The sequence below is a fragment of the Budorcas taxicolor genome, chromosome 1, assembly GCF_023091745.1.
Source record: "Budorcas taxicolor isolate Tak-1 chromosome 1, Takin1.1, whole genome shotgun sequence".
Lineage (NCBI taxonomy): Eukaryota > Metazoa > Chordata > Mammalia > Artiodactyla > Bovidae > Budorcas > Budorcas taxicolor.
The window spans coordinates 46,185,583-46,197,368 of record NC_068910.1 but is presented as its reverse complement, the minus strand read 5'-3'; the positions used below and the strand labels follow the sequence as shown (position 1 = coordinate 46,197,368).

Below are 11,786 nucleotides of genomic sequence, written 5' to 3'. Positions count from 1 at the left end.
CCTGACCCAACAAAGCTAGCATCTTAATTCTTTGGTCAGGTCATTTCCTACATTTCCATCCTGGGTCCCTTGTTATATTTTGGGTTCCTAAAGGCCAAGGATCAGATATTTTTTGTTTGTTTGTTTGTATGCATTTTACCACAGTAACTAACTCAGAGCCTGACAAATATCTATAAACATGTGTTGATTCGATTTGACGAAAGGAAAGAATAGTGACTTTCCTTGACCCAAGGGAGGCCAGAGTCACTTCTGGTGCAGACACCTCTGCCTGATATTGAGGCTGGAACCTGCCAGGGCAATGACTGCTTTCTCTTCCATGTATCCATCCTGCCTCCTTCCCAGGGCCCTGCACTCTTGACTTGTAGCAGCAGCAGGCTACCAGCAGCTTCAAGTAGCTCAGGGCCCTTAGCTGGGGACAGTGGGCGTGGGGGGCTGACTCCCTCCAGGGGTTCCATCTGCCACCTGCTTCCTCCAAGCTGTGAGTGTAAGAGCGAGACTGGCCCCTCCTCCTCAGGAGCGGAATCCACACGTCTGTCATCTGGTGCTGGGAACCAACCGTCAGGACCCTGCTCCCACAAGGCCACGGGCAGGGCTCAAAATGGCTGAATGAATGACTTCACAATTCTGTACCAACCTGTCTCTCTCTCATGGATATGGAGAGTGACAGGCAGCTGGTAAAGGTGCAAAGAGAACTGGCCTTATTTCAGCAGACAAGAGTTGTAGTTACGGGTCTACCACTAATTTGATGCTCCTCTGCTCTTGTACCACTTTTCTGCCCGCAGTTTCCTGAAAATGAGAAGGTTGGACTAGATGATCTCAAAGATCCCCCAGCTCTTGGATTCTTAAATTACAGAACTGGAAGGAACCTGATCTGTCAGTTATACTTCACATATTCTTTTCGTCCTTAAAAAAAACCCTCGCTATTGGTAACAGCTCCATGTCGGCTCTAAAACCACTAGGAGCTCCGCACATTTGCTCTTTGAACTCCCAGGCAGCCATAACCTGGCACACACATGATCGTTTTTTTTTTTTGGTGGGGGGGGTAACTGAAAAAAATTCTTTTTTCGGCTGTGCTGGGTGGCTTGTGGGGATCTCAGTTCCCCAACCAGTGACTGAACCTAGGCCATGGCAATGAAAGCCCGCAATCCTAACCACGAGGCCGACAGGGAACTCCTTGTAACTGAAATTTTTAATGAGATAATTGTAGATTCACGTTCAGTCATAAGAAATAATACCCTTTGCCTAATTTCCCCAATGATAACATTTGGAAAACTTTAATATGGTATCACAACTATGATATTGACATTCATACAGTCCACCTGTCTTCCTCAATTTCCCTAGTTTTACTTGTACTTATGTATGTGTGTGTGAGTTCTACATAAATTTTATCACCTATTCTAAAGCCACAAGTCCTAAAACCACCAGGATCCCTTGGGTTGTCTTTTTATGACCACTTCTTGCCTTCTTCCCATCTCACCTCATCCCCCACGTGATGGCTTTTCAAAATCTTTTTATTTGAAAATAATTTCAAACGTACAGAAACGTTCCAATACACCCTGAACCCAGATTCACTGATGGTTAATTTTTTGCCCGTTTACTTTAGCATTTTTTTCTATCAACAGTTTTTTTTTGTGAATCATTTGAAGATAAATTTCATGCATAGTGCCTCTTCACCTCTACGCAATACTTCAGAGTGTATTTCTAAGAAGGGGGATATCCTTGTACACAACCATAATACAAGCATCAGCAGCAGCACATTTAACATTGAGCCACTACTTTACTATCAGGATTCCAATTTTGTCCATTGGAATGTTCTTTATAGCATCTCCCCTCCCCCAAACATCCAGTCTAGGACCAGGCATCACATTTAGTTGTCAAAACTTTTTAGCACTCTTTAATCTAGAACATTTCCCAAGCTTTCTTTTGAGACATTGACATGTTTGAAGAATACAGTCCCTACCTCCTTTTAAAATAGATATTCCTCACATTTTGGTTTGTCTGGGGTTTCATTATCATTAGATTCAGGTTCTGCATTCTCTCTGGAAATACTGTCTAGGTGATGTGTTCTGAAGAAATGTTATCCGTCTGCTTTCATCGGTGATGTCAGTTTTGATCCTGGTAAAGGTGCTGTCTCCCTGCCCCTTTGTATACTGAATACTTTTCTCTTGCTACTAATAAGCCTAAACCACCTATGCGGGAGACACACTAACCCAGGCAAATATCTGCCCCACAATAAACCACAACCCCCTAGAGCCAGCATTCATGGGTGATTCCTGCTTGAACCAATCTTTACTATGCACCATCTCTTCAAGTCCCCTTCCCGTAATGGAAACCAGGTTTTTCTCTGGTTTAGTTTCCTTGGGTCTTCGGATCTGGTCTCAGTCTTCTCCATGTCCTCCCAGTGTCCTCCATGACCTTTGGGCAGGGATGAGGCCGCTGCTGTAGACTCAGCAGCCTCAACTGGAAATGAGGTCATGCGTGTCGTTCCCGTTAAACTGTCCACTAGTGATTTGCATAATAGAGTAGCCTGTGTGCACTTACTTCCTGGATCGTTTCCTGATCCTCCACACCCCTGTCTCCCTGCCTTACCCTTTGATGGCATTTTGTTCATTCATATTTCCCCCACCTCCTGGCTCTGTCCCACCCCCATTTAAGCCTAAGGATTGCTTTCCTAGGAGACGGCTTGGCCTGCACGAACCGAGCGCCTGGATTTCCCCTGCGTTCAGGGCAGTCAGGGTGAGTTTCATCCTCCCCATAGACTGGCCGGACTGACATCGAGAAGTGCTAGAAGTGCTCGGGGCAGAGGCGGTGGTACTAGGAGCGTGGGATACCTTTCCCGATCCAGGTATTTTCGCCGGGACTTCTCCAGGCCAGACGCCGGCATAGGCGCAGGAGCCGGCCACCTGCCGGAGAGGTTAGAGGGGCGCGGCACCGGGCAGCAGCGGCGCGCTCCGCCCGGCGGGCGTCCTGGAGGTGGCGGCGCGGGCCTGCAGGCGGGGCGGGGGAAGGGGAGGGCTCGGCGCGCGTCGGGCAGTGACGGCAGCGCGGAGGGGAGGTGCGAAGCGCCCGCCCGCCGAGAGCCATGGCGAGAGGCCGCGCCGCGGCGCCCGCATCAGTGCCCCGGTCCGCAGCAGCGCCCCCGCCCGCCGCCCCGGGGCCCACCAGGCCGCCGCCTCCGCGTGCCCCGAGCCTCTGACGGACGCGCGCTACGACTGAGGCGCCCCGGGAGAGGGGCCGCGCGCGGGAGGGCGGCGCAGGAGGGAGCGCGGGGCAGCCGGAGCGCCCCGACTAACCCCGCGTCCCAGAACCCCGGACCCGGAGCCCGGGAGCGCCGAGTCGGTGGGAGGGCAGCCGAAAGAGGAGGAGGCGCCCCAGCCGAGACTGCCGCGTGCGCCCCGGTGCCGCCCGGCAGGCTGCTGTGGAGGGAACCGGAGCCGCCGGGCGGCAGGGACTGGGCCGAGGACAACGAGGAGGAGGCGGCCAGGAGAGCCGATCGCTGGCGCAGCCCGGCGCCGGAGGCCCCCGGGATCGCGCCTGCTCCGGGGCCGCGCTCGGTGCGCCTCTCGAGGGTAAGCCCGGGGACCGCTGACCGGTGACTTCAGCGCATCTGGCCCTCGGGGATGGGTGGGGAAGGTGTTTCGGGAGTGTGGGTGCATGCAGTGATAAAGGTGAGAGGCCGGGACCCTGCGGGGGCGGCCCCCTCCGGCATCGGCCGCACCTGCGGGAGGGCCATGGGGCACAGAAAGGTGCCCACAGTGCATCGTGTCGGTCACGCCGCGTGGCCTGGATTCCCGGCTCCGGCGCTTCGAAGTGACAATGAGGCGACCTTCAAAGAGCCCCGAGCTGAGCCAGGCCGGAGCGCGAGCGGCACCCCATTCCTACTTACCCGCCAAACGAATGTAAACTCCATCTTCTCAGAGTGTTTGGCACGGGGCAAATGGCTTTTAGGCCCCCTTCTTTCCATCCCGAGAGTTAACAAGTTCACTTTGTCACTTTTTGGACCCGAGTTTTTCAGTTCTTTTCGAATCTCCAAGGTCAGCCTCCTGCAGTTAAAAGAAACTTCATAAAATATATTGCTTCCTCTTTTGTAAAGTTGTGTTCAGGAAAACACAAATCTAAAGGCCGGTTCCCTGCTTCCCGGGTTGTCCCTGGGTCCCCCCTACCCTTTAAGTCTACGTGTTTAGACCCCTTCGCTGCGCTTGTTCAGAAACTCAAATCGGCTGTCCACTTTGGGCCCTTTCTAAGTATGTCTAGGCCTCTGATTAAAAAATATTTTTCCCCCATTTGCCTCACTAGAACTTTGTTTCAAGCAAATGGGTGAATGTTGTCAGTGTCTGCGGTTGGGTAGGCAGGATGGGTACCCTTTCCAGTGGAGCATCTTTTGGTTGTGGGGTAGGGTGGAGATACACACCCCAGGCAAACAAGTTAGGAACAGTGTCCTTTCCGGTTCCCAACTGCCAGAGAAGCAGAGAGGGAGGGCGCCAGACTGAGCGATGGGGGCTCTGGGCGGTCTGCACCAGGGAGGGTGTCCCAAGTTCCGGCGGACGATGACAGGTCGGCTGGCAGGTTCGGAGTTGGACCTGGAGTGACAGATGGCTCCTGCCTCTTGGTTTGGAAAGATCACGTGTGTGTGCCCTTCGATCTCTGGCCCCATCTTTATCACAGAGGTGCGCAGACAGTTGTGCACCGAGCCACCTGGCACGCTGACCCAGGCTTGGGGACGATGCTGAGCTGGGTAGAAAGTGCATGTCCATGGGCAGCAGGTTAGAGCGTAGTTGGGTTTCAGCTTGGTCCCAGCACCAACCGTTTCCTGTTTGATGCCCCAGGGACCTGTGGGATTTGGTTTCTCACCCCCAGCTCTCGGTGGAGGGTGTCTCCACACTAGCTGTGTTGCTCATAATCCTTCTCTCTGGTGTGTTAGAGAACGACTTGAAGAAGGGAACCTGGATTCAGATTACAGCTCCTCTCTTTGCTGGCTATGTGACCTTGGGTGCTTATTTAACCACTTTGACCAGGCTCTCTCCCCTCTTCAGGATTGTGAGCCCCCCACCCCCTGCAAAACAAACAAACTTCCCTGGACTGTTGTAAAGATTAACGAGTGCTGTGAATGAAAGTGTCTGTAAAAGTCTGAATGACCTGGGAGGGTTTTCAGGTCTTCTTTCAGCATGACTAGATTTGTGACTTGGTAAGACCATTTTTGAGCCCTAATGGGTATGAGATAGCAAACATAATAGAAGTTATTTTCCTTCTTATAGGTTTATTGGGAGGGTTGAATCAGATTTTGTAAAAGGACTTTGAAAATGAAACAGCATTGCTCACACTGAGAGGAGTTTCTAAACTTTGTTTCCAGACTAGCAGCATTTTACTGTTTGCCATGTGATGTGGACTTTCTTCTGAGCTCCTATCCCTGACCTTGCACATAGTAGGTCTCTGTAATTGTTTGGTGAGGCTGGAATTAACCCTCTGGGTTCCCCTCATGACTGTCCGCTCCCAAGGTGGAGAGCCGACCTTGGGCTTTCTCTGCCCAGCAGCTGTTGGTGTTTTCCTAGACTTGATTATTCTGTTATACCATATAGCCTAGAAAACAGCTGAGAAAGGCAGGCAGGCAGGTGGCTGCTTTTCCGAAAGAGGCACTTCTTTTCCTTGTAGGGCTCCAGTGGGAAAGGCATTGGAGGGTGAAGAGTTCATTTAAACTTACTGAGGGTTGCTGATATTAAATCAAGTCTTTCACCTGTCTTTCAGTTTAGTAAACTTGAGGATAATGTTACAACAGCCAGCCTCTTCAAATATATGATCACATGACCTTTGGTTTTGACAATGAACCCTGATCTATTTAATTCACCTCTGTTTGGTATGTATTTGGATTTCTGAGAGGACAAAGGGATGGTCCTTTTAGGAGATTAAGATGTTAGGGGACAACTATTTCCACCAACGCCAGGGCTCCTGTGGGTTCTTAAATTTTTAACCTGGGTGAGTGTCTGTTGTATACAAAAACACTGTTGAATGGGTCTTCTGGTTCCTCCCCTGCTCTTTTCCCTTCTATTTGAATAAATGTTCCCTAGTTTGACTTGCCTTTTTATTAGGTGTATCCAAATGGAGGCCACCTGCTCTGTTGAAAAGTTCAAAGTTTTAGTGAAGAGACAGAAAGTAATCACATATGTGTCAATCTGGGTGCCTCCGAACTACATACAATACCAAATGATGTGCAGCTGGTTAAAGAAAGGATTTGACATGGATTTTATGAAGGACTGCGTGGCTTCATTATTCATGGAGAAGCATTTTTAATTATGTATTTGTTAATAGTGCACCTGAAATAGAAGAGGGTGGAACACGGTGGAAGGTGAGCTCTTAAAATCTCTGTGTGGGCTCCTGGTCCAGTGCTCTAGGAAAGGCTGCTCCCAGCCTCGCCTGGGTGATGGTGAGAAGCACTGTAAATCTCCTTGAAGACTAACAGGGGCAGTGACCTCTCAGGCAGCCACTCACAGCCTTGGGAATGTCTTACGGCTTCTGGGTCTCAATAGGAAAAGGATTCTACTGATAATTCTGAAGCCGGACTTTGCCAGGTGGCTCAGTGGCAGAGCATCTAACTGCTGACAGAGGAGACACGGGTTCGCTGTCTGGGTCAGGAAGGTCCCCTGAGAAGGAAATGGCAACCTTCATCCAGTATTCTTGCCCGCAGAATCCCATGGACAGAGGAACTTGGCAGGCTAGAGTCCATAGAGTCCCAAAGAATCTGAAACTTACCCTCATAGCCCTCAGGGCTGAAGGAACCCTGGAAGGGGAATTGGGGGGCTCAGCCTGAGGCTTCCAGCACTTCCCAGTGAATTTTCAGTGTTACTTCCATTAGTCCTTTGATGAAGGATAGAATGCAGAATTCATCCTATTTGTTTTAGTATAAAAAGACTTTAAATTGCTTCCTGGAGTCAAAAAGCGCTCAAAAAGATGCACCTTATTTTCCTTGGGGCTTTGGGGGCTCCCTGCAGGGTAAGCATTTGTACCCCAGTTTGATGGTTTCTTTCCCCTTGGCCCTGCTGCATGGTTTGTGGGACTTATTTCCCCCACCAGATCAAATCTGTGCCCCTTTCAGTGGAAGTAAGTAATCCTAACTGCTGGACCACAAGAGAAGTCCCCAGTGTGGCAGTCTTGGAGCTGAATTATTTCTAGGCTCTTTTCAAGTTGTAGGTTTTATGTTATGCCAGGACATTTAAAGCAGAAGGTAATCTTCCTAGAGGAAATGGATTTTGTACTGATATCTGAAAAGGATGCTCCATTTTGGGGGGGAAATAGGTATATGAGTAAATTAACGAACTGCTAGAATATGAATTATCTGCATTTGAATGTTAAGGAAGACGCTGCTCTGGGTGTTCAGGGGACTTTGAAAAAAAAAAGTTTTTAAAATAATTAGTTGAAAATCACTTCAAACACGTGGAGTACGTTGTTTGTCTTTCTGATGAGTGTTACAGGTGGTCTCCTGCATTGCAGGCTGATCCTTTATACCGACTGAGCCACCAGGGACGTCCCATCCTCAGCATACCATTCAGAGCTCTCCCCTCTTCATTGTGCTCCTCCTAATGCCTGGGCTTAGTTAGTAGATAGAGTGAATATGTTGACTGAAAAAAATGCCGCTGTCTCCTGACTTGTGTTTACACAGATTAGCTATTGGTAAATTCTACATTTGATAACGTAGATGCAGGTGTATTTGCAGCTCTTAAAATAGATACTGATTAGAATAGGGTATGAGATTTTATTTTTCTCTCTCCAGGTTTGCAGAGAAGAAACATCCATGCATGCGGAGAACTGAAGGACTTAGATAAGATCTCCATCAGTTCCTCTGATGTTCTGGTAAAATCAAAGTCCTTCCAGGCAGTTCTTTATTATCAGCAGCATATGCTCTGGGTGGGCCTGGATTTTTTTTTTTTTTTGATAGTAGTGTTCTGCAAGCTGTCAGTTTCACAAAAAGTAGAGGAGGTGTGATCTAGTAGTGTCGGCTCACCTCCTTTTATTATGGAAGTGAAAGTGAAAGTCACTTAGCCACTCAGTCTCTGCGGCCTCATGGACTGTACAGAATTCTCCAGACCAGAATACTGGAGTGGGTAGCCTTTCCCTTCTCAAGGGGATCTTCCCAACAGGTCTCCTGCCTTGCCGGCAGATTCTTTACCAGCTGAGCCACAAGGGAAGCCCTTTTATTATGGTCCTTAACAAACAGTTTCCAGTTTGAGATGTGGCCAAAGCTAAAATGCCTCTCTAGGGTGCTGGAAATGGTTTGGCTTCACTTGTAGTACTGAATCATGCATTTTAACTAGGAGAAGCAGGTAAGCAATGAGTGCAGAGACTGTCTTCAAGTTACTGTTTGAGGATCACAGGCGCACTTTTCTTGGGGAGGACAAATTTCTTTGACTTTCAGGAGCATTGATTGTCTTCAGTGTAATGAGAACAGCTGGGAGTGAGTCACTGTAGATGCCTTGGCTAATTATGCCGAAGTGGCTAAGGGTCCAGATTCATGGTGGAGCAAAGTGGTTGTGGCTTGGAAGGAGAATGGCAGTGGGAGGAGAGGGATGCTCATGAGAGGGAGATCTTGACTGCTGTTGTTTCTGCCTGATCTTAGTTACTGCTGTCATGACCCCAGCTGACTGCAGGAGTGTTGTGTTCAGTTCAGTCGCTCAGTCGTGTCTGACTCTTTGCGACCCCATGGACTGCAGCATGCCAGGCTTCCCTGTCCTTCACCAACTCCCAGAGCTTGCTAAGACTCATGTCCATCGAATTGGTGACGCCATCCAAACATCTCATCCTCTGTCATCCCCTTCTGCCTTCAGTCTTGCTCAGCATCAGGGTCTTTTCTAATGAGTCAATTCTTTGCATCAATTGGCCAGAGTATTGGAGCTTCAGCATCAGTCCTTCCAGTGAGTATTCAGGACTGATTTCCTTTATAGTTGACTGGTTTGGTCTCCTTGCAGTGCAGAGGACTCTCAAGAGTCTTCTCCAACACCACAGTTGAAAAGCATCAATTCTTTGGTGCTCAGCTTTCTTTATGGTCCAACTCTCACATCCATACATGACCACTGGAAAGACCATAGCTTTGACTAGATGGACCTTTGTCGGCAAAGTAATGTCTCTGCTTTTTAATATGCTGTCTAGGTTGCTGCTGCTACTGCTAAGTTGCTTCAGTCGTGTCCAACTCTGTGTGACCCCATAGACGGCAGCCCACCAGGCTCCCCCATCCCTGGGATTCTCTAGGCAAGAATACTGGAGTGGGTTGCCATTTCCTTCTTCTATGCATGAAAGTGAAAAGTCAAAGTGAAGTCGCTCAGTCGTGTCTTACTCTTCGCAACCCCGTGGACTGCAGCCTACCAGGCTCCTCCGTCCATGGGGATTTTCCAGGCAAGAGTACTGGAGTGGGGTGCCATTGCCTTCTCCTGTCTAGGTTGGTCATAGCTTTTCTTCCAAGGAGTAAGCATCTTTTAATTTCATGGCTGCAGTCACTATCTGCAGTGATTTTGGAGCCCAAGAAAATAAAGTCTGTTACTGTTTCCATTGTTTCCCCATCTATTTGCCGTGAGGTGATTGGACCGGATGCCATGATTTTAGTTTTTTGAATGTTGAGTTTTAAGCTTTTTCACTCTCCTCTTTCACTTTCATCAAGAGACTCTTCAGTTCCTCTTCACTTTCTGCCATAAGGGTGGTGTCATCTGCACATCTGAGGTTATTGATATTTCTCCCGGCAATCTTGATTCCAGCTTGTGTTTCATCCATCCTGGCATTTCATATGAACCACTCATGATGTACTTGCAGGAGTGTAAAGCCTTATTATTCAACATGTGGTGGGCCAGCCTGCAGCATCTGCATTACCTGGGAGCTTGTGAAACCCTCAAAGTGGGAGACCCTGCCCAGACCTGCTAAATCCGAATTTGCTTCGTAAACACATCCCGAGATGGTGTTACTTGTCAGACATTCCTTCATGGTTACACAGAGTGTTCTTTTTAGAAGCACAAGGCCAGATTTCAAGTATGTTGGGAAGAGTAAGTGGCCAGCACAGCCTTGCTCCCTGTGTTGCTGGGGAGGATTGGTGCTCCAAGCCGGAAGACTGCTGAACCCATTCCCTTCCCAGTGCCCTCCTCTCCCCTTCCTTCATTTGTATGCAGGGAGCCCGAAACTTGGAGGACCCAAGAGGAAAGGGACAAACTAGCATTCTAATCAGAGGTGAGGAAAAGCAGCCCAAAACCTAGCCAGTGATTTACCCTCCCTACCCTCACATTGAGAGGTGTTTTGAGCTCTTAAAAATATGCCAGAGTGGTCACTTGGGTCTTCTCCCCAAAACTAGCCAAGTAGTAGAAGGTCCATGTACCCATCCATCTATCATACACCTACCCCGTGAAGAGTAAGTCTTCAGTGTTGGGTCATGTGCACGGGAGACTTCAAAAATGACAGAGTGGGAGCCAGATGGAAGGTAAATGGATCTGACCCCAGGAAGTATGACTTTCTCCACCCTGCCTTCTTCCCTGCTGCTTCCCCAGCAGGTACAGGGCTGTAGGGCTGCCATGCTCCTTTCATAACCTCCTGCGGGGGTGGGAGCGAGTTACCTATCTTTGCCAAATTCTGTTTTTTCCCCAGAGGTGCCCAAGTCCCCCAGTCTGAGAGATAAAGGGAAATCCCTAATGCAATAACCATTTTTAGTTCTTTAAAAAAACTTTGGTAAAGTAAATGTCGCATAAAATTTACCATTTTAGCCATTTGAAAATGCACAGCTCAGTAGCATTAAGTACATTCATATTGTTGTGCAAATATCATGATCGTCTATCTCCAGAACTTTCATATATTACCCCAGAGAAGCTCTGTATTGAGTAAACACTAACTCCCCATCCTCCCGCTCCTCTCAGCTGGTGGCAAACACCATTCTACTTTCTGTCTCTTATCAGTTTGAATATCTAAGAATCTCATATGAATGGAATCATACAGTATTTATCTTTTTGTATCTGGCTTGTTTCACTTGGCCTGATATCTTCAAGGTTTGGTATGTTACATCACATGCCAGAATTTCATTCCTTTTTGAAACTGAATATTATTCCATTGCTATGTACGTAAATATTTTGTTTATCCATTTGTCTCTCTTTGGACACTCACATTGCTTGCATCTTTTGACTCTTGTGAATAATGCCACTATGAATGTGGGCGTATAAACAACTGTTTGAGCCTCGGGTTTGATTTCTTTTGAGTATGCATCCAGAGGGGGAATTGCTGGATCCTGTGGTAGTTCTGTGTTTAATTTCTGAGGAATCACCTTACCATTATTCTCAGTGAGTACAGCATCTTGTATTCTCATCAGCAATGCACAAGGGTTCCAATTTTTCAACATCCGCACCAACACTTGTGATTTTCTGTGTTTCTTACAGTTTTATGCTGTGTGTATTAAATTAAATTAATTATTATTATTTTTGGCCACATAGCATGTGGGATCTTAGTTCCGCAACCAGAGATTGAACCTGAGACCCCTGCATTGGAAGCGCAGAGTCTTAACCGCTGAACCACCAGGGAAGTCCAGTTTTCTGGTTTGTTTTTTTTAATATTTGCCATCTTACTGGGCACGACATGGTGATTTCAAGTCACTCTTCCTGCATTCTGTTATCCTCCCAGCACTAACCAGGGTCTTTGCCTTGCTTTGATCAGGGAATTCCTGAAAAGTGGTTGATAATAGGAGCTCTTGCTTCAACCCTTGCTGCTAGTTGCTGTTTAACTCGAGGGGCATCACATTTAATTTACTTAGTGAGTGTAGAGGGATTCAGGTTAATAAG

General features: G+C 48.1%; 1 protein-coding gene across 1 annotated transcript in view; it reads left to right on the top strand.

Annotated features, from left to right (window-relative positions):
- Positions 1-1,125: 1,125 nt before the first annotated feature.
- The window catches only part of LOC128051835 (translation initiation factor IF-2), a 56,135-nt gene continuing 45,474 nt past the window's right edge, over positions 1,126-11,786 (top strand). The window contains exons 1-2 of the mRNA XM_052644444.1: positions 1,126-1,176; positions 2,676-3,569. Coding sequence (XP_052500404.1) covers positions 1,126-1,176; positions 2,676-3,569 — 945 coding nt within the window. The remainder of the gene's footprint in view (positions 1,177-2,675; positions 3,570-11,786) is intronic.